This window comes from Xenopus tropicalis, chromosome 5, assembly GCF_000004195.4.
Source record: "Xenopus tropicalis strain Nigerian chromosome 5, UCB_Xtro_10.0, whole genome shotgun sequence".
NCBI classification, from domain to species: domain Eukaryota; kingdom Metazoa; phylum Chordata; class Amphibia; order Anura; family Pipidae; genus Xenopus; species Xenopus tropicalis.
Window position 1 is genome coordinate 35,252,704 of NC_030681.2, and position 27,571 is coordinate 35,280,274.

A 27,571-nucleotide genomic window follows, 5' to 3' on the forward strand; every position below is an offset into this window, starting at 1 on the left:
AAACTATCTTTAAAGTGATGGTGTGTATGTACAGGTAAGTGTTGTTTGCTTGTAAGATAAAATTAAAAGATTAGTTTGAATTGCTAGAAGGATACTTTCCAGTTATTTATGCATGGCCACCTAACCTGATCCACTTGGGGAGATGGGTGTAATCACAATATCCCTGATCTATGTATTCTTTGATTCTTTTGCTAATAGGTTGTTTGGACTTGCAGGTAGCACAGTGGCCAATACATAAATGTTACTCCAAAGTTATTGGACCCTGTGCTTGATGGTAACTAAGCTGGCATATTGGTGGCCATGCATAAACCAACCCTGTTGGGTTTATTTAATGTTTAAATGTTGTATGGTAACAAAATTACAGAAAGATTCCTAATATTGAGAAATCCAGGCCCAAACATTGCCAATAATAGATGACTTTTTACTGCCCCCTGAAAACAGTGACACTGGTCATTGCTAATTCTCTAAAAATATGTTTTTGGAAACTGTTACTCCTTGTCAAAAATAAATTGTATTGCAGATTTTATGTACTCAACAGACAAATGGCAAACAAAATGTGGGCGATGACAGTATTTGTAAGACCAAAGAAACCAAGGCTTATCAGTATCATTCTGGGTTTTTTTTTCTTAAAAATGTCATTTTTTCCCACTCCCTATTATTCACACAAGCCCTCATTATTCCAATGCAGTTGACATCTTACTCAAAATACTTTCACTTTCTGACAGCTCAATACTAGTTACATGTTTCTCCCAGTAATTCTTTCATGTATTACTCAATCTTTCCCCCAGCCATACATACAAGTTAATATTACTCAGCACTTTCGCTGTTTCCTTACTAATAACACCAACTGGGAATCACAACCAGACCTAAAACCCTTTGATATTATCTCTGACATAAAAATCAAAGCTCACAGTATAATGCAGGAAATATGAAAATCGATGATGTATTATAAACCACTTGGAAAAAGCTCAAGTCTTTAAATATCCAACACAGCAGGTAACAAAGAGTCAATAATTTCTGTTTAGGCAGTTGCAAACATTTAAATGCCTACATTGGTATACAGTATTCAGTATTCTTCTGTCTTAGGTATGACTTTCTCTTCCACAAAATAAATATATGTGTCATTTGTATTTTGTTCATAGTCGCTAACATTATACATTTTGTAATCAAGGAGACCTGAAATATATTACAATGTAAATCTCAATATCAATTTGAGCAATAATAATACAATATGTAAGTTTGTCTTATATAAAGAAGCATGTTACAATAATGATACAACTAAAAGAGGCCATAGATTTATATTATCATATGCCATATAAGTGTATGTATAGTATATTTTTTCAAATTATCACAATCTGATCTGAACTTTAGCCTCCGATGCTCCTTATACTTGCTAACATGGTGAATCAGCATATGAGATTTTCAAATATGTCCAACCATCTGTGTTCCAACTGGACTGTGAGAGCATATGTAACACCCCCCTCCGCACAATATCTAATACATGTCCAGATGGTCAGGCAGTATGGTCAGAATCATCCAAAGTGCCCAACCAAATCTGGGACAGAAGGTTATTCTATTAGTATATTATAGAATGTCCTATTCCTAGCAACTTTGCCTCTGGTCTTCAATATTTATTATTCATAGTTTTCAAATTTTTGGCCTTCTAATTCTCTCCAGCTCTCAAATGACCCTACCAGCCAAAAATGATTGCTCTGTGATCTTACAGTTTCATTATTATCGTATTTTTTCATTTCTTAAATTTTTATTCAGTCCCTTCTGATTCACATAACAGTCTCTGATTTATACCACTGCCTGGTTGTTAGTTTAATAGGGACCCTAGCAACCAGATAGCTGCGGAAAGTCCAAACTGGAGAGCTGCTGAACAAAAAGTTATTTGAAAAACCACAAAAAGCAAAAATGAACACTGATTGCAAATTGTCTCAGAATAACAGTGCCTGCATCATACTAAAAGTTAATTTAAATGCGAACAACCCCTTTCATTAGTTATTTGGACAGTGAGAGGGTACAGTATCATTGATTATCCATGCAGAAGGCACCAATGATCATAATTGACAAACTAACCATGATCTGATAGGGTTACAGGATTGTCCGTCCAATCTGATCCTGCATCCCATCATCCACAAGGTGCCACAATGCAATAGTACACTTTTTTTGTGATTAAAGGAACAGTAACATCAAAAAATTAAAGTGTTTTAAAGTAATTAAAATATAATGTGCTGTTGCTCTGCAAAAAACTGGTGTTTTTGCTACAGAAAAGCTACAGTATAAATACCCTGCTGTGTAGCCATGGGGGCAGCCATTCAAGCTGGAAAAAAGGAGAAAAGGCACAGGTTACATTGCAGATAACTAGTAGATAAACCCCATATAATGGGGGTTTATCTGTAATCTGCTAAGTAACCTGTGCCTTTTCTCCTTTGAATGGCTGCCCCCATGCCTACACAGCAGCTTACTTATATAAACTATAGTAGTGTTTCTGAGGCAAACACACCAGTTGTAGCAATGCAGGGCAACAGTACATTATATTGTAATTACTTTTATACACTTTCATTTTTTGATGTTACTGTTCCTTTAAGCTTCATTACATCACTACTGGGCATGGTGATATCTTGTAGGGAATTAACATGTTGTAAATATAGTAATCTGCCCCCTAAGGACCTTGGCACAATGAATAAATTCTTAGCTTGAATTTTTCAGATGGCAGACAAGAACCAGAATGTGACCAAGGAGCACAACATTAGTTTTTTAAATCCTAAAGCTGGATTTATACTAGCTGCCATAGGCATGGCCCTCCACAGGACCCTGCCCTGCATGGCTCCACCCACTCTCTGCCCCGCCCAGTTCCACTCCTGCCCCTCCCTGCCCCACCCCCTTCCAACTCCACCCGCCCCCTGCCCTGCCCAGCTCCACCACTGGCTTTAGCTACAAGTATCCTGGGGAGGGCTGGATGGATTTTTTTTAAACTTTCTTTCTTCTAAAATTGGCAACAAGGACCAGTCCTGTGAAACTGGCATCTTGGCATGTGCCTGGAAACCACTGACGTCACATGAATTTTGGCGAAAAGACACACATTTTAATTTAAACTAATGATAGGTTCCTCAGTAGGGTTCTGGATTGTCTCCAATTGCTGAAAAACGCCAGAAGGAAATGTGCCCCATATGCTAGGAACCTAATACCAGCTTTGACTCTTTATGCATCAACTCATATGGCACGTACTGCACTCATTTATCTAATATAAAACCATTAAATTGCTCAGAAAAAATTCCCCTAGCCTATGGGCAAAGAACACAAACATATTTATACACGCGGAGCAGTATCATTAACATAAGTATTTCTTTTCGCTTGAAAGCAATGTGAATGGTTTAGGGAGCGAGAGCAGCACTGAATTTACTATATAAAATATCTACAGCAATTTTTCCGCTCGCATTTTTCCTTGTACAAGTTGATTTGTCTGTTTTTTCCAGTCTTGTAATTCTAGGTCAGTCTCACCAGAAACAGTGAGTAATTATTCTTACATCACAACTGCTCGAGAACAAAAGCATGTGTTTGTATTATCCCTTTACCTCTTCTTTTTTAGCTTCAAAGCAATAATTAGCGAGTTAAGTAAGAAACCTAGATCATGCCTAGTTGTGTGTTATGCAGACAGCTAGATTCATCTCAATACTTTGAAGCAGAATTAAATATATTTCCTTATGTATATAGATATAGTGGCTATGAAGCTCGTTTAAAAATGCAATTTAACACTATGCCATCGCCAATAGAGTCCATTTTAAGCACAACATTTTACAATTGTATTTATTTAATTTCAAAAACAATTTCCTTTGTGTTTGTAATAATTTGTGCTTTATGCAACTAAAATATCATTTATCCTTATTGGCGACAAAACAATCCTATTGGGTTTATTTAATGTTTCAATAATTTTTTTAGTAGGCGTAAAGTATGGAGATGCATTTATATTTATAAAAAATATATATTTATGGATACTATTAAGCACTATGAAGTCCTAATATAATTTTGCTTTCATTTTTTGTCAGTTTGAGAAGAATTACAAAAAGTTTATTTTTTCAGTCTCTTTAAAATGTTTTATATTGATTTATTAATGTTTGTAAATGTTTGCAAATGTATGCAGAAATAGTAACATCTCAGCTGTACTTGGGCATCACATACTGAATGTGTGCTCACCTGTAATGCTGAATGCAACAATGCGTTCTTATGGTACTTACTGTATATAAATATATATATACATTAGGGGTGCACCAAATCCACTGTTTTTGGGATTCAGTTGAACCCCAAATCCTTTGTGAAAGATTCAGCCAAATACCGAACTGAATCCTAATTTATATACGTAGATCAGGCTATGGAAAGGTTAAAGAGAACCATGCACACAGCACACAGCAAAACATTTTCAACTCACATGATTTTAAGAATTTGGTTTGGGCAGGCACGTGGATTTGACTTTGACAAATTCTGCTGAAAAAGGTAGAATCTGGATTTGGTGCATACCTTATACCATATACAGTATATATATAGTTTTCATTCCCCAGCAGTCTAGAGGTCCATACTATTAGACAAATGAACCTGACATTTTAAAAGAGGACCTTAAGAAAATGGAGAGTATGGGGTTATTATGTTTAAGTTCTTGAGGATAACATGCAAAAGGCTGAAGAGAAAAAAAGTTACTATTAAACATATAAATTATAAGGGAAATGGACAATAGGTTATTTTGCAATTCCCTACTCGCAGTATCCAACTTCAGGCAACTCTCAATAAACATTGGCATTTATTAAGGGAGGCTTATCCATGTATATCAGTCTTTCAGCAAACTCCTATGATACATTTCCATAGAGGAGGCACCATAGGTAGCAAATTGGTATATGCCAAAGTACCCCCTATACAGAGTAAGTTATCCTTCCTGGAACCACCAAAGGAAGGAATGTTCCGGTGTAGGGGTTGTGAGCAATGCCACTATGTGATGGTTGGTTCTGACTTCGGGAAGGTCTTTTAAAATTTGTGGGCATAACACATGTGGCACAGATTTTGTGGTTTATATGCTGGTTTGTCCTTCCAATTTAATCAATGTGAGCAAAAAACACCCAAAAAGTGAGGGATAGGATCCCAACATAGATTGATTATTAACACTGGAAATAGAAAACTTCTGGTGTCAAGACATTGCCTAGAGATGGGACACACGTCAGATGAGTTAAAATTTCAGATAATACAATATATTCCACCTATGAAAAGGAGTGGGGATTGTATTCAGTCCCTTAAAAGAACTGAAGTACAGTGTATATACAGATTATACAGATTAGATGCGTTGGCCCCTGTTAAAGAGACGTGCTTGAGAAAGGGAGCAAAACGTTTTTACTGGCTTATATCTCCTTATTACACTGAATTTCTAGTGTGAACGTGGAGTTTTATTCAATGTCTTAATAAAGGCTAAGTTTTACAGTACATATACGGACTCAGTTGGAAGCTATTTTGATTAACAGATGGACTCTCCATAATTTGAGTACAATGTACCAATTGTTAGGTTTCATATGATTTGTGTGTGCGCTATACATTGGACTTTGTATATATATATATGGAACTTGACATTTATATTCGATTTCATTCAATTCCACAGTCTGGAAGTTAAACCTTTTAGAAAGCCAGCTGGATGTAAGCGCTGAGACCACTCTACAATATTTTAGCTGTTAAGGCTTACTGAAACGCTACCATTTACTTTGTACCCAATAAAAATAAGCAATATCAGTCACACAAAAGATAGGTGCCATAAAACATCAACCTAATAAAATGAATCTCTGTTTCTCTCATGTTCATATTGCATTTTCTTTATTTCAGCTGCTCATTTTTGCTAAACTGGTAAAAAATGGAAATGTCAGTAATGTGCGCTCTGAGAATATATTTGCTCAAATGGAATAAAACTCAGATATATGTAAGTAATAAAATGATGAAAAGCATCAGGCTAGATTTGCCAACAGTTACAAAAAAATCATCCTGCACTTGTATGTATACAAAAAGGCTCATTTTATGCTGTGCAACAGAATAGACAAAAGGAAAACAAGCTCTTCTCCCAGCACAGCAATATTAACTGTGTGTATAACATTTAAAGGAAGTTGCTATATAATCCCATTGTATGCATGCTTTTATTTTAGAATGCATGAGCAGGTTTGCTCTATTTTCTTTGCCCAAAAGAGAAAGGGAGATGTATCCATTCGTTCCCAGGCTACAGTATATACATGGTTGGCTGCCTTGCCATGCTGACATTTTTTTTGTTCTCACACCTTTTAACAATATTTTGAATGTAGAAGAAAAATATACTGTAAAAAAAGTTGTTACTTGCATGTCTACATACAGTAGGCATAGCCCAATTATGAAGGGCTTAGAAGAGGGAAATAGCATGGCAGTTCCAACGCCAATGTATATAAAATCTATATAAAAAGTAATATACAATATACTATTTATATTCTCATATTTTACTGGTAACTTAAAAAAAAAAATAACGGGTGATAAACACTATTTATAAACAGGGTAGATATGCTTTCTATCTAAATGGTGAAATCTGGTATTGTAAATAAAATTGCCTTATGTAATTACCGACTGTAACAATTTCAAAAACAACCCAAAACTATTTATGTGCATACCTCGTGCATGATCCTTAAATATGTAGCATATCTATCCTGACTTTTTTTTTTAAGACATGCAGAAAACTCAGCTTAAGAAAATGGTCATTCCAGTAGGCGTTTCACCCACCATTCATTCCATTGTACACACTCCTGTGATGAGCTGACATTTCATCTGCTACTTGTCTCCTTAAGGTGCCTTCCCTGCTGCTCCCACTCAAAAGTTTGAGGTGCTCTGGACTACCTCCAAAATGGGGTCTGAGATGCTCAGGGCTACTGCCCCGTGCTTTTTGAAGATGTTCTGAGTTTCCACTTAATGTATGTTTTTGAAGATGCTCTGGGCTGGCACTGCTGAGCTTTTGGTATTCTGGACTACCACCAGACCTATGCTTTTTAAAAAGTTCAGGGCTACTACTTAACATCTGTTTCTGTAGATTCTCTGGGCTACTACAAGTATGCTTTTGCTGCTCAGGACTACTTTTACCCACGCTTTTATGATGTTCTGGGCTTGAACTTTTCACATGTTTCTGATGGTCGGGGCTTGCAGAACTCCTGTTCTTTTGGAGATGATCCGGACTGCCATTCCCATGTTTCTGATGCTCTGGGCTTCCTTCACCCCTATTTTTTTGGAGGTGTTCAGGACTATTAGTTGAGTTGGGTTTGTGATGGTCTGGGCTATCTGTGCTTCCAGCACTAGAAGTGCTGCTCCCATCCCCAACATCTCGTAAAAACGTACTTGCAGTTGTATTTAAATGACAGAGGCTTGTTTGACTGTCAATAGAACTTCGGCTTCCAGCTCCACCAGTTTTCTCCTCATCTAATAAAAAACAAATTTCTTTCAATTCCACATTCTCTTTGACCATTTCTTCTTGTCTTACTTCAAGGTCCTTCAGTTTCTGTAGGTATAAAGTAACCTCTTTTTGCATGATTCCTGATGTATATCTTCCCAGCCTTTGCCATTCTCTGGAAATTTTTTTCCCTTTCTGCCTGTCATCATCCAAGAAACAACATAGGTCTCGGAGTTCTTGATTATCTTCTTGCAGCTTCTGATTTACATCCTTAAAAAGACAAATAGACTGTGTAAATAGACCGGTAATGAGACATGAACTTTTTTCCCTTAATATAAAAATAGATCATTGTTTTTGAACTGCTGGAAACAAGATCATAATTTACATGAATAATTAAGGATTAAGTAATGCATTCCTATAGCAACATTAGATTATACCTTTTCTTACTGGAATAATGATTAGACTAGGTTTTTATTTGTACACTCTTTCATAAGGACAGGAAGGAGAAATGGAAAAATAAAGAGAGGAGGAAGGTAATATTACCAGATGGGGAAATAGCAGCAAGCATGAAAGGATAAATTCTTATCATCATGAATACTAATACTAAATACCACTTATACTTTTTTAAACAGTTTGATCTGAATTATTCGATAAGACAAAGTAAGCAGACTATATCCTGAATATAAGAATATAAGAATAAGTCACAGAGGAACACAAGGCCAAAGGCCAAGTGTTTTTATACAGGTCATGGAACTCCAAGGTGACTTATAACAGGATCATATTTTACAGTAGGGGGTACCTAATATATTATAATACACAAGACTCAGTGAGTCATGTGACCAGATTACATTCCTATGCTCTGATTATAACTGATAACATCACTCAGCACTGTTTATAAGGATATAGTATGGCTATATATAATAGCCATTTACCACCAGCCACTTACCAATAGCCACACTTTTCAGGAGAAATAAAACAGGTCCTAGGCAGCCTTTAAAATCACTGTGTCTAAGTCCCTCCTTAAGAAATCTATTTAAATTTGATAAAAAAAATGCAATACCTTATTAACTGTGAATTAATGGAAGGACTCAAAATTACTTCTACAATAATTTTCTGTGCACAACTCTAATAAGTAAAATTATATCTGCAGGAAAGCATAGCCTTAATTTTGTTAACATTTTGTGTTCTTGGATGCAAAGATTAGCTTGATTTACCATGTATTATATTATATATTAGAAAAGAAATGTTACACCTTACTGTATTAAATGCCATCTGGGACTTTTGTGACCTTTATCACAAGTATTGTCTTGTGACATACTGAAAGGGATTCTGTCATGATTTTTATGGGGTACTTTTTATTTCTAAATGACACTTTTTACATAGCAAATATTTCACTTTAGCATTAAGAATTTCTGAACTTTCTTGAACTAACAAATGTATTTGTTTTAGCTGTAATATTGGTGTGTATTGTGCCTGAGTCTGAGCTTTCAGAAGGAGCCAACTCTACACATTAGTACTGATTTCAGGTAACCTATTGTTTCTCCTCCTCCCATGTACTGTAACTGGAGGAGTCCCAAGCCAGAATTGGACTTTTTACTATTAGGGCCATGGCAGACGGAGAGATTAGTCGCCCTCCCACCAGTAGGTATCAGAATAGCACGGCCATGGCAGACGGGGAGATTAGTCGCCCGCGACAAATCTCCCTTGTCGCGGGTGACTAATCTCCCCGAAATGCCATCCCAGCGGCGAGAATGTCAATCAGTGGTGGGATCGCATACGCGGCACTGAAATAGCCGAAGTTGCCTTGAGAGGAAACTTCGGCACCGCATATGCGATCCCACCGGCAATATACATTAATAATAAAGTGTGACTGAAGTTTATCAGAGCACAGGTCACATGGCTGTGGCACTCTGGGAAATGAAGAATATGGCTAGCCCCATGTGAAAATTCAAAATTAAATATAAAAAATTCTGTTTCTGTGTTGAAAAATGAATTTCAATGCAGAATTCTGCTGGAGAAGCTCTATTAACAGATGCGTTTTGAAAAAAACATGTTTTGCCATGACAATATTCCTTTAAGCCTATGGCCTTGTGCTGATCTGTGATGTCTTATAACTGTACATATCTGTAACTGGATGTGGCTTTTGTAAACAACCTTAAAGACACTTTAATATAGACCCTTGTGGTGCTATTTATAACTTCAGAGACACAATGCTACTGCATTCCCCAAAACACTCTGCATCCTCAGCCATTCCTATGGGATTGTATGCCATAAAACAGTTAATTAATGTATATTGATTAGACACCATTAAGTGAACCAAGGAGTGAATATTTTGACCTCTGTTCTCCTACTATGTGTTTAGAGAGGGAGGGAAACAAAATAATCAAATGAAAGTCCCCAGATGACCTTTGGAAGGTTCATACCTTTTAGCACATCATTCATCTACCACATATATCAAGGGTAGCAATGGGCCTCATTCTAATCAGGGCTGTTTAGTCTTACTCTTGTGATTGTGATGAACTGGGGTCTCTGTACTCTATAGGGGTTATTAACCCCCATGAAGAGCAGTGAGCTTCCTTGAATGAATCTTCTTGTGCAATACACCCTTCTAATTGCATACCACATTGGTGGCCTCCCATGCTAAAAGCTTCCATTTGCACAGAACTGAATAGGGTCATATGTGAAAAGGTGACTTTTCCTACAAATATACATTGCTCCTAGTCGAATTGGCCCCAGAGTATAAATGCTGACCTGATGTATGTAACAACTATAGTCAATAGAACAAGAAGGGTGCATTGCGTAACCTCTATGAAATGGATTCTTTGCACATCCTAATTTAGCTGTTAGTCATTCAATATTGCTAAGCCATTTGTCGAAACCAGTTATGTTTAAGTTTTCAACAACACCAGGGTTAGAGGTTCTGCATAAGATACAGGAGATATTGCCTTCATTTAAAGATAATAGAAGGATTAATAGGTTGAATCTTACATAGTGCTTTCTGGCTGACCTATATGAGATCCCCCGCCCTACAGACAGAGTGAGGAAGGTGAAGAGCTACTTGTTCAAAATACACTGAAAATGTTCCAGTCAGATAGGTGTCAGAGCTGATGACATCTTATGAATCCATTTATTTGACTGCTGTTACATAGTGCTCAGTTAATCAATCTCTGTCTTGTTTCTTCTGTTTATGAGTGCAAACTGTCACCAAGCTTTAAAAATTATTTCTACTGAATTAAGAGATATTGCAGTGGTGTAAAATGGAAGGCATTTTATGACATAGCTCAAGTTTAAAACCCCAAAGGCACATAATTCTCCATTTTAAAAATTGTAGAATATTTAGTTTGTGGCAGTTTGAATCCTGAGCTCAATTGCTAGCAGGGCTCCATCTGCATGTACAGATATGGGATCTGTAATCCGGAAACCTGTTATCCAGAAAGTTCCAAATTACGGAAAGCCTGTCTCCATTTTGATCAAATAATTCAGATTTCCTTTTTCTCTGTAATAACAAAACAGAACCTTGTACTTGATCCCAACTAAGATATAATGAATGCTTATCGGTGGCAAAACAACAATACTATTGGGTTTATTTCATATTTTACTGTTTTTTTAGTAGACTTAAGGTATGGAGATCCAAATTGTGGAAAGACCCCTTATCCAGAATACCTTTAGTCCCAAGCATTCTGGATAACAGGCCCCATACCTGTACTACGTGATTTTACTGGGTTTCCTTTCCTCCACTTAAAAAGCAATGGAAGATAATGATGAGTGAAACTGGCCTGTTTCGCTGAAAAATTCACAAAACTATGGAAAATTTCATGAAATTTTAATTTTGCCAAATGAAATTGAGTCAAAGGGAAATGACAGCCTTTTTTTCTCCAGTGCAAAAAAAGTCCACATTTTTTTCCAGTGCAAAAAAATATTTTATTTTGTTCAAAACAAAATGCATAGAGAAATTAAATTAAAATTTTTTCTACATTTTCCCCTGAATTTTTTTTCGGGTACAAAAAAACATTTTTTTTCCTGAAACAAAAAGCATGGATAACAATATTAATTTCATCTGCGTATTTCTCAGTGCATAAAACACATTTTTTTCCGGTTGAAAAAAAAAGCATTGGCAAAATTATACTGCAGGTTCCATCAGTTTTTCATTGCTGCCAAAAATGTTAGCTTTGCTGCAGAACTGTACCAGCCAAAAAAGTCTGCTCACCCCTTCTGGTAGGTCCTGATTAAAACTAAGCCTTTTTTGTGTGTGTTTGGCTGTGAGAAATATTAGATTCTGAGCTTCACTGGAGGAGGGAATAGTGTAAGTGATTGAATATAATCTATTTATTGCAGCACTGATGCAATATACAGAATCTACATATAGATTTAATCATTTATATCCTTCCCTCCTCCGGCCAAGCTGAGATTGTAATCTTTATTTATACTGTATACTGTAGTACTGACGTAATATACATATAAATGAATAATAACAATCTCATCTATTCTGACTGTGGATAATTTGGCAATAAATCACTGGAATAAAATGTTCAGTGGAGAAAGTAAATTGTTAAATATGAAATGTCCATTATAATTTTTTTTTTTACAAAGTGATAACCTATCACTTAAATCACAGTAAATAAACACACTGAGTTTTCATTTGTATGTGTCATACAGTAATACATATTCTGGAAAGGCAATAAAAACCAAGAAATGCTCTTATCTGTGAAACTGATGAAAAGATATATTGTGGCCTACTCTAGTTAAGGGTGATGGCACACAGGGAGATTTGTTGCTCGCAACTCTGCCACAGGGGACAAACCTCTTAAAGAAGACTTGACAGGAGCATCGTTGGAGCTTGCCTGCCTCTTGCCAACCAAACCCCCACCCCTCCTATACTTCCAATTCCCAAAAACACGCAGACACCAGTTTTGGAATGAAAAGGCCGCAGAACATATTATCAACTGAAGTTTTAATTTAAAAGGTACCCTAAAGAACAAATGGCACATCATAAACATATCATAAACATAGCCTAACATAACATGAATGATTGTTTAACAAACAATTAACTGTTAAACAACAATCAACCATAACAACCCAATAATTGCACAACGCAACTAGTGCCGCCAGCTGCCATTCTAGCCCAGAACCACCTACTCTCCAACAAAATTCACTTACTACTACGTTAATTACCCCCAAGGTGCCAGGCGTCCCAGCCATCAATTAACCGTGCAACTCCCTTCCTAACCTAACCATTGCTTCCGGGCCTCAACCACCCCTCCACCAACATTTCAGTACCAACACACCTGTGTAAGGAGGGAGGGTGAGCGTTTTTCTGTTCTGCCTAATATAGAATAGGAAGCAGGAAAATCCTAGCTCAATTTTTATACCCCTAATGATGCTTTGTTTCTGCGATTTCCAAAACCACCAATCCCTACCAACTGGGAGTGGCTTCACAACCCATACGGCTCTGTCATGCACCTGCTTCCCTACACTTTTTCTATGGGTCATCGGTTACTTTCCATGGTATAACATTAATATTCCAATCCACACTCACCAGCACACCCTGGCCTTTCCACTCTGTTCCACCTGGTGCCCAGTATTTAGAGAGACATCGGCACTCTCCACCAGGATCCAAATAGCACAAGATACCGGCACAACAGGATTTGTTTAAGCGGGATAAACCCTGCTAATTTTAATAGTAGCAAACTATGTAACGTTTCGGGGGCACGCCCCTTCGTCAGATGTCATTAATATTGCCACAAGTGAAACATATTACTTATGACAATAAGGAGCCAATTTCATGTGTTAAGCTGGATTGATGCAAGTAATGTGTTTTAGTAAAAGTGATCTTAATGTTATATGTTACTGTTCGCTGGCGAACTAATTCGCGCGAACATCGGGTGTTCGCGAGTTCGGAAGTTCGTGATCTTTTCGCGTATGTTTGCAATTTGGGTTCGCGTGGCGTTTTTCTGCTGCGTTTTTTCTCGGCCTAAAAACGCTGCACAAGTCACACATGGCGTTTTTTAGCAAATCCCGTTTCCATGGTGCTAATAGTGCGAAATAGCAAAAAACACCGCGTATTTCCGCTAGGTCTGCCAGCTGCCATTGCGGTTTTACGTAACGCTGCGTCAGCAAAGTATTTTTCAGAGAAATTTTTGCCCTTGATCCCCCTCCTGCATGCCACTGTCCAGGTCGTGGCACCCTTTAAACAACTTTGAAATCAGTTTTCTGGCCAGAAATGGCTTTTCTAGGTTTTAAAGTTCGCCTTCCCATTGAAGTCTATGGGGTTCGCAAAGTTCGCGAATATTCGCGCTTTTTGGCGTAAGTTCGCGAACTTTTTTTTGAGGTTCGCTACATCCCTAATGTTATACCATAGAAAGTCCTTTTCAAGAGATTTGTCACTTGCAGCAGTGCAGATTTAACCACAGGTGACAAATTCCCGCGTTCCATGACCATTACTCTGTATAATGCTTTAGTGCGCTTGGCACTAGTGATGGGCGAAATTTTTTGCCAAGCATGGATTCACAGCGAATCTCCATGTTTTGCCATTATCTGATTTTTTCACGAAATGGGCGTCAAAATTAGCCGCATGACCAAAACTTGTTGCCCACGTAAAAAAATGACGCACGTCAAAAAAATTACGTGCACAACAAATTTTTTTTCACGTGTTTCACAAATCTTTTGAAAGATTTGCACATTTTTCAACGAAGCGAAATGGGACAGATTCATCACTACTTGGCACCACTCAGTCTTTTCTGCCTTTCGTTCTGAATCAAATGCTGTTGTGCATATTGCCAGAGCGCAACCCTGGACCTACCGCCACCTCCTGATCAGGTGGTATCTCCATGGTTCCTTTTGCGCCCATCCTAGCACCTGAGGAATCAAGCCCAGACATCACCTGATCAACAATGGAAATGATGCCAGGCCGACTTCCATGCAATTGAGTCCTGTTCACAATGAAAAGCATGCACAGTTGTGGTAATTTTGTTGAATAGGGTGCAATTTCATTGGATGAAGTACATCACCCCCTTGCAGCTTGATGCCGGGAAAAAATTCTGGAAAAAAAAAACCGCTGAATTATGCTAAAAACGAACTAGGCAATTGCGCTCTACATTACACTGAACTATCCCGTAGAAGTCTCTATGCTTTTATTGTATTGCTTTACAAAGAACCTTTCACACACCAGACGGGATTTTAAACAAGCCAATAAAAACTAAAATAGCAAACTGCTCTAATGTGTTCCTTTAATTTGCAAATGTGTATTTCCAAAACATAAGCTATGATGTGATGTGAAAAGACACAGAAACGACTAGAGGTATGTGCTCTGTAAAGGAAATGTAATCTGGTGAAATTACAATGTTTAATTCTTTATTGTTTTGTCACTATCAAAATTTCAGCATGCCATGGCACTACACCAAATGTGTATTTTTCACTTGCATTGCACATTCTACTTAAAAGCAGCTCGATAATGCACCGTGATTACATGTACTATTCCACCTGACTTCATAATGTCGAGCTATTTAGAGAATATGACAATTTGCTCACTTTGAACAGCAGGCACTATTTAAAATTTGCTACTGTTAAATGAACATTTCCATACACAAAACTGAAAGAGAATGAGACATTATGTTATTCAAACCTTCCCTATGAATAATTTAAATACATAATGTTGTCTGACCTTCTAAATTGTTAAATGCATTTCTTTGCATAGGAACGTACAAAACAGTAAGAGCCTGGGGGCAAAATTCCAATATAATTATTGCTGAAAAAGAATCTAGAATAAAAATAAATGTTATTTAGATTTGATTGAACAGGCTTTGCCTTAAAGGAACAGTAACACCAAAAAAGTGTAAAAAAGTAATTGCAATATAATGTACTGTTGCCCTGCACTTGTACAACTGGTGTGTTTGCCTCAGAAAGACTAATATAGTTTATATAAACAAAGCTGCTGTATAGCCGTGGAAGCAGCCATTCTAAGGAGAAAAGGCACAGGTTACTTAGCAGATAACAGATAAAGCCCCATTATATTCTACAGAGCTTATCTGTAATCTGCTATGTAACCATTTCTCCTTTTTTCCAGCTTGAATGGCTGCCCCCATAGCTGCACAGGGTATTAATACCAAGGGTATTAATATGAAGTTGGTCCTTTCTTCTGCTAAAACTACTGTAACAGGCCTTCATGACCCATAAACTATATTACATGTTTATCAGGCAATAGAACTTAGAGGTAAGTGATATGCTTTTCTAGTAATTGTAATCATCATTAATTAGGACAAGATGTTGGTGCCATTTTGAGACATAAGTTCACCGTGCCACCAACTGGTAGGATTTATCCAGAGTGTTCTACAGATACTCTATGGGGCACATTTACTAACCCACGAATGGGTCGAAATGAGTCCGATTGCGTTTTTTTCGTAATGATCGGTATTTTGCGATTTTTTCGTATTTTTTGCGATTTTTTCGGCGTCTTTACGAATTTTTCGTTACCAATACGATTTTTGCGTAAAAACGCGAGTTTTTCATAGCCATTACGAAAGTTGCGTAAAATCGCCCGATTTTTCCGTAGCGTTAAAACTTACGCGAAAAGTTGCGCCTTTTTCGTAGCGTTAAAACTTAAAAGGTGCGAAGTTTCGCGTAAGTTTTAACGCTACGAAAAAAGCGCAACTTTTTGCGCAAGTTTTAACGCTACGGAAAAATCGCCAGATTTTACGCAACTTTCGTAATGGCTATGAAAAACTCGCGTTTTTACGCAAAAATCGTATTGGTAACGAAAAATTCGTAAAGACGCCGAAAAAATCGCTAAAAATACGAAAAAGTCGCAAAATGTTCGTTTTCAAGTCGGAACTTTTCCAATTCGGGTCAGATTCGTGGGTTAGTAAATCAGCCCCTATGTGTAGCAGGGGCTGGTATTGTGCAGTCCTTGATGGTATTGTTCTGCCAGATTGCACAGATTCAGTGGGGCTCATGGTTCCGTAAGAGTCCAAAGGGCCTTAGTGGAAGCCTTGTTGGTCTCTAGGCCTCTCTGCATTTAGGAAAGATAGTTCATCTCCTTAAAGGGGTTTGAAATCGCCATGGACTTCACAACTCAAACTACTCAGAGTCACTCAAAACCCCCTTGGAACATACTTCCTAACTTATCTTTTGACTTCCCTCACTCCTCCCCTCAGAAAGAGGATACTATTTCATTTCTTTGTCTGATTTCTGGACTGTAGATGTGAAGACGCAGACAAAGTATGGACAGGAAACACATTAGGGGGCGAAGCTCCCATACTGAAAGGCGTTAGATTCAGCAGACAGAATGACACCAGTGCATCTAATTGTTGTAGCAAGAATACTATCCAAATCACAGAACTATTTAACCCTTTATATCCTGTAACACATTGTTCAAAATAATCCACATGAAATAGTTTTACTATGATAACTAGGAATAGCAAACAAGCCAATGACAACAACCTTTAGCCAGCTTTCTTCTAGGAAGGCTTTTCATTGGATGTTTGAACACTCATCATAGAATTTGCTTGTAAGAGATTGGGCACTGATGTTGGGCAATTATGCCTAGTTCCCTTTGGTGTTCCTATTCATCTCACAGGTGTTCAGTTGGGTTGAAGAAATGGCTCTGTGCAGCCAGGTCAAGTTCTTTTACTCACATCTCAGCAAATTCTGCATGGACCTTAATTAGAAATAAAGAGTCTTCCCCAAACTGATGGCACAAAGTAGGAAATACAGTATTGTCACTATTGTTATTGTATGATATACATAACATATTGGTACCAGTATCGGCAATGATGAGTTTGCATTAAATAGCCAATTCCAGTAATTTGAAGGGCTGTCGTGCCCATACAGTGGATACAAGAATAGTCCAATGGAACTGCATCTTTTTGTACAAGCTATTAGATAATTCAGGGATATTTTTGTACTATAAAGTATCCCAGACATGCTCCAGTTTACTAAACATGCCCTTGGTCAACTAGGCCATACACATTGTTAGATTCATTAAGCAATAATAAGTAACTTTTTGGTCAATAAACCTGGCAACACATGCAAAACAAACTGTTAGTTTAGCCAGTTTATAAAGTCCAGTGAAGCCAAACAAGAAAAAAGTATTTCATTTATATCCAAATATTTCAACAAATACAAATGGAGAATTAAAGAATGAGCATATTGTACAGTGCCCTCTAAATTAAAAGTACTAGTATGACATGTAACATGTAACATTAAACCTTAAAATGGCATTCAGTGACACACAGCAATGCAAGCATCACGGATTGGAATAAGTATTGCAATTGTATAAGGATTAGGAGGGAGCATTTAGGTATTTTAACAGGAAAAATGAAAACAAGTCACATTTTTTATTGAGATATCAAATTAGTTTTTGGGAAGGTAAGAAGAAAATCAACAATTTAGGGTTTGTATAGATGGTTGGTCTGAGAAGGCTTAAGACTGAAAGACTAAGGGGCAGATTTACCAAATCACGAGTTTGAATCCCGAATGGGGAAAATTCAGATTGGATACAATAATTTCTGAATATCACAAATATCACGAAAATGCTTACGAAAAAATTGAATTAGTCACGATAATATCGTATTGGCGATCCGAAAGTCACAAATTTTCATACCAAACAATTGTAAACAGAGGGAAAACCTTTCTGACTTTGATCCTTCAGTGAATGATCTTGGAAGCCTCCCATAGGAATCAATGGCACTCTGCAGCTCCAACCCGGCCCAAGGAAAGTCTCCCATAGGGCTCAATGGCACTCTGCAGCTCCGACCTGGCCCAAGGAAAGTCTCCCATAGGGCTCAATGGCACTCTGCAGCTCCAACCTGGCCCAAGGAAAGTCTCCCATAGGACTCAATGGCACTCTGCAGCTCTTTCTTGGCCCAAGGAAAGTCTCCCATAGGGCTCAATGGCACTCTGCAGCTCCAACCTGGCCCAAGGAAAGTCTCCCATAGGGCTCAATGGCACTCTGCAGCTCCAACCTGGCCCAAGGAAAGTCTCCCATAGGGCTCAATGGCACTCTGCAGCTCCGACCTGGCCCAAGGAAAGTCTCCCATAGGGCTCAATGGCACTCTGCAGCTCCGACTTGGCCCAAGGAAAGTCTCCCATAGGGCTCAATGGCACTCTGCAGCTCCAACCTGGCCCAAGGAAAGTCTCCCATAGGGCTCAATGGCACTCTGCAGCTCCAGCCTGGCCCAAGGAAAGTCTCCCATAGGGCTCAATGGCACTCTGCAGCTCCAACCTGGCCCAAGGAAAGTCTCCTATAGGGCTCAATGGCACTCTGCAGCTCCGACCTGGCCCAAGGAAAGCCTCCCATAGGGCTCAATGGCACTCTGCAGCTCCAACCTGGCCCAAGGAAAGTCTCCCATAGGGCTCAATGGCACTCTGCAGCTCCAACCTGGCCCAAGGAAAGTCTCCCATAGGGCTCAATGGCACTCTGCAGCTCCGACTTGGCCCAAGGAAAGTCTCCCATAGGGCTCAATGGCACTCTGCAGCTCCAACCTGGCCCAAGGAGAGTCTCCCATAGGGCTCAATGGCACTCTGCAGCTCCAACCTGGCCCAAGGAAAGTCTCCCATAGGGCTCAATGGCACTCTGCAGCTCCAACCCGGCCCAAGGAAAGTCTCCCATAGGGCTCAATGGCACTCTGCAGCTCCGATCTGCAGCTCCAACCTGGCCCAAGGAAAGTCTCCCATAGGGCTCAATGGCACTCTGCAGCTCCGACCTGGCCCAAGGAAAGTCTCCCATAGGGCTCAATGGCACTCTGCAGCTCCGACCTGGCCCAAGGAAAGTCTCCCATAGGGCTCAATGGCACTCTGCAGCTCCAACCTGGCCCAAGGAAAGTCTCCCATAGGGCTCAATGGCACTCTGCAGCTCCAACCCGGCCCAAGGAAAGTCTCCCATAGGGCTCAATGGCACTCTGCAGCTCCAACCCGGCCCAAGGAAAGTCTCCCATAGGACTCAATGGCACTCTGCAGCTCCAACCCGGCCCAAGGAAAGTCTCCCATAGGACTCAATGTCACTCTGCAGCTCCAACCTGGCCCAAGGAAAGTCTCCCATGGGACTCAATGGCACTCTGCAGCTCCAACCTGGCCCAAGGAAAGTCTCCCATAGGGCTCAATGGCACTCTGCAGCTCCAACCTGGCCCAAGGAAAGTCTCCCATAGGACTCAATGGCACTCTGCAGCTCCAACCCGGCCCAAGGAAAGTCTCCCATAGCACTCAATGTCACTCTGCAGCTCCAACCCGGCCCAAGGAAAGTCTCCCATAGGACTCAATGTCACTCTGCAGCTCCAACCTGGCCCAAGGAAAGTCTCCCATGGGACTCAATGGCACTCTGCAGCTCCAACCTGGCCCAAGGAAAGTCTCCCATAGGGCTCAATGGCACTCTGCAGCTCCAACCTGGCCCAAGGAAAGTCTCCCATAGGGCTCAATGGCACTCTGCAGCTCCAACCTGGCCCAAGGAAAGTCTCCCATAGGGCTCAATGGCACTCTGCAGCTCCGACCTGGCCCAAGGAAAGTCTCCCATAGGGCTCAATGGCACTCTGCAGCTCCAACCTGGCCCAAGGAAAGTCTCCCATAGGACTCAATGGTACTCTGCAGCTCCAACCCGGCCCAAGGAAAGTCTCCCATAGGGCTCAATGGCACTCTGCAGCTCCAACCCGGCCCAAGGAAAGTCTCCCATAGGGCTCAATGGCACTCTGCAGCTCCAACCCGGCCCAAGGAAAGTCTCCCATAGGGCTCAATGGCACTCTGCAGCTCCAACCTGGCCCAAGGAAAGTCACAATACCGAAGCTTGAATGAATCCGAAACTTTCATACTTGGCGCGACAATTTAGTAGCAAAGTACGAAAAAGGCGCGCAAGCGGTGAAATTGACGCGCAATCGTGGATTAGTAAATCTGCCCCTAAGTATTAGTATGAGTGAGGAAGTCATTGAACCTTATTATATTCCTACTATGAATTATAAAATTGCCCAAATATTTGACTCCAAACAAAGTTATATACAAATTAGGGATGCGCTGAATCCAGGATTCGGTGCAGGATTCAGCCAAATCCATGCCTCTGGCCAAACCGAATCCTAAAAATCATGTGACGTTTTGTCACGTAAACACAGAAGTTGAAATTTTTTCCTATTTCTCCCAGATTTAACCCTTCCAAAACCCTTCCAGATTTTGTTTGGTATTTGGCCAAATCCTTTACGAAGGGTTTGGGGGTTCAGCCGAATCAAAAAAAGTGGATTTTGTGCATCCCTGGTGCAAATAATTTTAATCAATTTAAAATATGTAATACATTTATGTTAAATTACTCTAAAAACAAACAGAGCACATTTCTGTTATTATTATCCTTAGATAATCCTAAAATCTAGCTGAGCAGAATATGTGTTCTTAACCAGTTTTATGAGTTGTGAAGAAGTAGGCCATAGGCAGGGCTACTTCCTGCATTACCCTTTATGTAGAAGGGACAGGGGAAGGAAACATGGCAGGCAAGAGGAGCAGTAGCCCCAAATTGCAGAGAGGAATATAAATTTAGGTAATCTGATGGGAATTGAACAGATTCTTGGCAAAGCAGATAGTCTACAAGTCCCAAAATCTAGCATGTCTAGTGATGAGCGATTTTTTTTGGCAGGTATGGATAAGCAGCGAATTTCCACATTTCACTGTTGGTGAATAGTTTCGCAAAATGTCAGAAAAAATTTGCTGCTGAAAAATTTGGCATGCGTAAAAAAAAGTTGGGGTTGCATCAAAAAAAGATGCAGGCGACAAAAAAGTCACGTGATAAACGTTTCGCGTATTTTCCTGTTGTTTCGCAAATTTTTCAGCAAAGCGAAATGGGATAGGTTCGCTCATCACTAATCATATCAACAAAGTGAGGTTGAATGACCTTGCCAGTCCAAGGGTGGTGGGAAAATGGTCTATGAAAAACAGTTTCCTCTCAAGTATTTATGTCACTTTTATACACACAGTACATATGCCTTTTAGTCAGGGTCGGACTGGGGGGTGCAGGGCCCACCGGGGCTCCCGCCCCAGGGGCCCTGCAGGTGCCCCAGACAGCCGTGTCCCCTACTTCCCCCAGGGGCCCCCCTAATCTCCCCGCAGGGCCCCCACCTGACGTCCTCCCCGAGCGCGTATAAATTGAACGCGTCAGGGGAGGAACACTCAGAAGGGGGAGCGCAGGCAAAGGTTTTTTCCCGGTGTCCCGGCGTCCCAGTCCGACCCTGCTTTTAGTAATTGAACTTGTTTAATTTAGCATGAAATGTCACACTCTTGGGTGGCACACACAAGAGTTTTCTCTGCTGTTGTAGATACTCGAGAAGTGAAAAGGCAAATTTGTTCTCCTTGTCCTGTCTTGTGTGCTCACTGCATTGGCAAAGAAAAGCTAAACTGTTCATTTTCATTTCAAAAGCTGCCCTGTGTGTGCACTGATGGCCTGATGCTGTGCTTGATGCAGAAGACAGGGCAGACAGGAGAAAATCAGCCAAACACTATGTCTCATTGGCTTTAGGACATCAGCTTTCCATTTTTTTTTATTGTGACCTGCACAGTTGGTTCTGATACACATAATCATCATTTTGCAAATAATGTGGTTAACATATTACAAATAAATTGTGTCACATTCCTTACAGAGTCCACAAATACATGTAAAATGTATAAAAAGGATCCCTTCAGCTTGTGTTTGCCTCCAGCCACCAGGGGGCTACTGTTCTAGTTACATACATCCTTGGCTGCAGAGGACAAAATCTGCCCAGAATAAAACCTAAATTTCTCATCAGTGTGAGTTTAAGAAACAACACTGTGATTGATTTATTAAATAGCATGAACTATTTCTGTTGGTATTTAAGTCATAAAAGAAGAATAAAGTATCCTATTGGGGAGCCCTCCTTCTTCCAAGGGACCTATTTGTAAAGGTCAAATCAAGAATTAACTATGAAATACAAGGGAAATATTTCTGAAACTAGATTACCTATTTTTAGAGCAATATAACAGAAATTCCCCTTTGTGGAATTCCATATGTAACAGCACCAATTCCCTTATTTATAAAATTGGGTAAAATGCAATTTCCTGGATTATTTACACTACTTTCCAAAGCCAGTTTGCCAACAATTCACTCATTTTACATGCAGTTTCCCTGCAGCTTTTTACACAATGTTAGACATGCTGTACTTACAGGTGATGATTCAAACTGTATTTATTCATCTCCTTTTCTCACACTTTTATAATTAGCCCCTTAAGTGTAAGTGGGAAGGAGCAGGATCTTATTACTTAAGATATGCCCCAATCTAATAGGTTCCCCTCTCATTGAAAGCAACAACAAAAACTTGCAGTCTCCTGTTTGTTGCTTTGTTTATATACATGTTCTGGCTAACAGTGCTATAAACCAGTGGCGTATCATATCATTCATTTACTGGAACAGTAAACTGCATGCAGAATTCTTATAATTGAGCAAATGATGTTCTCCAAAGAAGTCATCTGATGCTTACAGATGCAAGAAAGTTTTCCAGTAATAATAATAATAATAATCCTTGATAGCTGTGCAGTCATTTCAATAGTATTTAACATACTGGAATTATTGTACAATTTTTGCTTATTTATATTGTGCTGTAATCAAACTAAAAATGACAGATATAGATTTAGATTTCTGAACAAGACAAAATGTATTTCATACCTTTGGCAATCATCGCATTTAACAGGTAGTAGTGGGAAGGTTAATTGAAATTCCATTTTTACTTTTACGTGGCTATCCAGTAAAGCAATGAGAATACACCAACAAGAACAATACTAATAGTACAATACTAAGGACAATGATAACTAGTATCTGCCCCAGCATACCAGATATCCAGTTGTTTCTCCTCAAGAATACACAATACCCTGAGCCCTACCACACTGGATTACCTACTCTGTTGGGTATTGTATGGGTATATGTTGGTATATATAGCATATGTATGTGAGCGTATAGATAGGTTGGTTGAAAGGGTTGAACTTTATAGACTCAACTATGTAACCACACTACTTGGTGGAGCTTAGAACTGCTCTTACGTCCCTAGTATGTACTATGACAGGAGCTAGGCTGCCATGAGCAATGTCTAAAAATTAATTTCTGGACTACAGTTCCCATCACGCATTTACCCTCCATAATATGCTAGAGAATACTTGAAATGTTAGCCCAACAACCTTCTGCTTGATGTTGAAGGGGATCGCCGGCAATAACTTAATTTTCCATAATGAAATACAAGTAAACTTTTCAAGTCTTTTGGGGAAGGGTCATTGAGACCACCATTAGAAATGTTCCTAACCCCACTGATACTGCATTCCTAAGCAAAATAACATCATTAAGGAGGTTATACTATATAAGAGCCCTTACACAATGTATGCTTCAAGCAGCAAGAACATTGACAACTATTCTGCTGATATAGGAGATTAGAAATCGATTTAATTTAATGTCTGAAATGCTAACTAATATAATGTGGAACTAATATAGCAAAAAGTCTTCAGTCTTCTATTGAAAGGTACCAGGGCTTCAAGGGTTCCCTTTGCACAAAATTGCTAGTGACCAGCAACAGGAGCAAAATAGTGTGATGCATGTGACTTGTCCCCCGCAAACACAAAATTGCTGGTGACTACTGAGGAAGTAGATCCCCACCAGGCCCCATGCACCATTTTATTATATTCTGTATATAATTCTACAACTTCCAGACAGGCTGTATTTTGGTCTGAGTTGCATGTGTATTACATCACTTCCTTCTGCCATGGGTCAACCAGGTGCCCTTTACCCCTCACCCCCTCCTCCTCCACTGCAGGATACTTTTTGTTTTAATTTACCATATAGGCACCCAAGGGCCGCCCCCCTAAAGCTGCCACCCTAGGTATAGGCTCTCTGGTGCCTATAAGGTAAATACAGCCCTGCTTCCAGAAATGTATTTATTTTTACTATAAAATACTTACTTAAATAACTATACCCCTGTGTAAAGCACTTTGTACAATTGTGGAGCTACAGTATATAAAGTACATACATACATACATTCTGAAAGCACTTGCACTTCAAAATGATAGTCTGGCATGAGACTCAGAGCGCACCACTCAGGACCAGAACTAGGGGTAGGCAGAAGAGGCATCTGAAAAGGGTGCAACAGTGAGGGGGCGCTAGGCAGGTACCTCTGTTGCCAACCTCTAGTCCGGGATCTCTTACGCCACATTTGATTTCCTGCTATTCCCCATCTGCATGCCGCTTCACTCCCCTCCCGACACGTGTGCATTGGTGCGCAAGTTCGTGCACGTGCGTGGGGGGGGGGAGAAGCAAGTAGCAGTAGGGGCAAAGTGTCGGCCGGGTTGCCTAGGGTCCCTGGCCAGTGTGGCCTGCCTCTGGAACCATTAGCTGGTGCAAAGGTGCAAACAAGCTTTTTCCCTGTTGCTTGACTGGACTAAATGATGAGCAAGTTAGGGGGAAGGTAGGGGTGGGAGAGGGGATGACTATGTGCCAAGTGCAAAAGTGCAAAACCTATAGTAGTTTGCACCTGTTTCTTGCACTTTGCCTCCTATCCTGCACTTCTTAATTACTCTCCATTTCTGCCACATCTAGAATAAAGTAGGTAAGGTGATCACATATTTATTACCTGCAATGTAACATTACATGTTCTTCCCAACTATAGCCACCAGTATTTTATCATTACTTACCCATTATTTATTCTGCTTATTCCAGAATTGTGTTGTGATAGAACCATTTATTATAAGATGCCGGTAACACAAAAATTTTACCAATGACTACAGGACATCTGGCTTTCTGTGCAGTATTCGTAACACAAATATTATCTCCCCCCATCTTGCTAATATTTTGCTGTTTCAGGAGATTGAAAAAATCCCATACCAGCAGTACTGTGTGGGAGGCACCTGACTCACAGGCACTTCGAGGCTGCCCAGGTCACATGGGTGACCTATAAAGATATAATCTGCTCTTGCACATTTCAAAAAAATGTTTGAGGTCATGTTGAATTTGCGTATTACAGGAATTACTAGCGCTGAGGTATACTAATAAACTCTCTTAAAAAGGATCTTCAACAAAAATGTCTTATTCCTTACATTACGAAGAGACCTGTCTTAGAGCTAATCATGATTTATAAACCAACCTGCAACCTCCAGCTGTTATAGAACTACAACTATCATCATCTTTCACAGCCTAGGAGGATCAGAGGATGCTGGTAGTTGTAGTTCACCAACACCTAGAAGCTGCATGTTAAACAGCACAGATAGAAAGCATTGGCTAAGAATATCTGGCAGCTACAGATCTGTCCTAGAAAAAAGATTAAACTGTTCAGAACACATTTTTTTAACTTTCCCTAATCATATAATCACTGATGTGTAGGGACCATAAATTATTTAGCTTAGGGGTAATCCCCTAAACACAGCTTTGTCTTGAAAATTAGGAAGCAGGCAGAGGACCCCTATCTGCGCTCATTTTATTGGGCTGTTATCACTGTTTACAACCTGTAGACCACCAGCTGTTGCTGTATTATAACTCCAATCATCCCATACAGTCTAGGCTGTGGGAGGGATGCTAAGAATTGCCCACATCAGGACCAGTGGTTAGTTATCCTTATCAGATCATTTGCTAATGGAAAGACACCTAGCTGGGCTGTTCTGAATACCAGCATACTCCATCTAAAAGGAGCTGATTTTTACAGTTATCAAGTGTGTTTTTTTCCTCTGAATTTCCAGGGCTCTGGTAGCCGTCCCCGCTGCAATTCATCCCAGCCTTCAAGAGACAGCAGCAATGGAAAGGTTAAACATCTTGAAACCACCAGAGGCATTACATCACTGCAATCACAGCAAAGGAAGCTTCCACTCTCAGACCCAGCTAATGTTACCGTTATGGAACTAATCTGATTAAAATGAAATTTGCGTGAAATCCACATCTTCAGGGGTTTCTTAGAAACACCTGAGGGGACCTGTGCTTCCACGCTGCATAACAGGTTTGAAGAGATATTACATGTGCTTCCAATCTCTCTCTTTCTATCTCTCGCTCTCTTTCTCTCACTGCACATTACGTAATTGCTAGCATTGTGGAGAGGTGCCAATGAGATTCAGTGTGTCCCCAAATCTGATGCATGCGAGTAACTCCTGAAAGTCTCACCTGGGATTGCAAAGCCCAAATTTCAGGTGTGATGTGTGCCACTGAGCCAGGTAATTAAAAAAACTCAGTGCTAATGTTCTTATCTTGTTGCTCGCTAAGCTGTAAGCGAAAGCTTCTTACCTTGAGCCCTCTGATCTCCCCCAGATGCAGCTGCAGTCTCCTGTTCACCTCCCGGATCAGGTTACTGTGATCCAGCATGGCACTCATCTTATCCGCCTCTGCCCTGCGGAGCCGGACAATCAGCTCCTCTTTACTCCACTTCATCAGCTCCTCGTCAGAAACCTTCGCCAGGTCTTCGGCACAACTTTCTCCAACAACCTTCGACATTTTTCCTCCCCGGAATAACTATTAGCAATATAATCCTTTGGTAGCCTCACCCTATATATTCTCAACAGTGACTTCTAAAGCTCCTTGCAGACAAACTATACAAAAAGATCAGCCACTCCAGGGAGTAAGTCTTTTTTAAAGCCATTCTATTCAGTGAGAATTCTTTTTTGGCATCAATTCTGCTAATTTTGGAGGGGGGAAAGATAAATCCATCAAAAAGCAAGACTATAATTCCTTAATGGTAATGCCATAGAGTTCAGAAAAGCAGCTTAAAGGAATCAATGACTACTTCTAAGCAACTGCGGGTTCTTTTCATATCTCCGGGTTGTAGCTTTACTGCAGTGGATGAAATTAGAGCATGCAGATGCTCCTCTCGGCATGGCACTGTGGCTCCTGAATGCTGAGCTGCAGTGAGGATGCTTTTGACTTAGAAGAGAGTTCCATTGCCTGCAGCAGACACTAGACACTCTGGCTGCTGCTACTGCTGCTGCTGCTGCTAATACAGCACAAGTGAAATGACCCTCTCCTCTGCTTCTTTATTGCAAATTGGCAGCCTAAGCCCGGATGTAAGTTTGCTTGTGCCATCTGCTGGCTACCTGTAAGTTCTTTTGTGCAGACATTTCTCCATGCTGCTAGGTTAAATATCTGTTTAAATTGTAAGCAACACTGTGGGTGGCGTGAACAAAAACAGGATATTTTAACCAAAATCATGCAAAGAC

At 39.9% G+C, this 27,571-nt stretch overlaps 1 protein-coding gene across 1 annotated transcript; it reads right to left on the bottom strand.

The window, feature by feature from the left end:
* Nucleotides 1–6,505: 6,505 nt before the first annotated feature.
* On the bottom strand, nucleotides 6,506–27,344 carry ccdc85a (coiled-coil domain containing 85A). The gene is made up of 2 exons (XM_002936828.4): nucleotides 26,646–27,344; nucleotides 6,506–7,699 (listed from the first exon to the last, which is right to left on the bottom strand). Exons 1-2 carry the CDS (start codon nucleotides 26,850–26,852, stop codon nucleotides 6,764–6,766), a joined length of 1,143 nt encoding a protein of 380 aa, XP_002936874.2. The 5' UTR covers nucleotides 26,853–27,344; the 3' UTR covers nucleotides 6,506–6,763.
* Between the last annotated feature and the right edge of the window lie 227 nt (nucleotides 27,345–27,571).

What these genes read in the sequence shown, in the direction of transcription:
- ccdc85a (XM_002936828.4), bottom strand. Translation starts at nt 26,852, where the DNA reads ATGTCGAAGGTTGTTGGAGAAAGTTGTGCCGAAGACCTGGCGAAGGTT. An exon ending in GGGAGATCAGAGGGCTCAAG is followed by an intron (nt 7,700 to 26,645) that starts GTAAGAAGCTTT and finishes TGTCTTTTTAAG; the next exon opens with GATGTAAATCAGAAGCTGCA.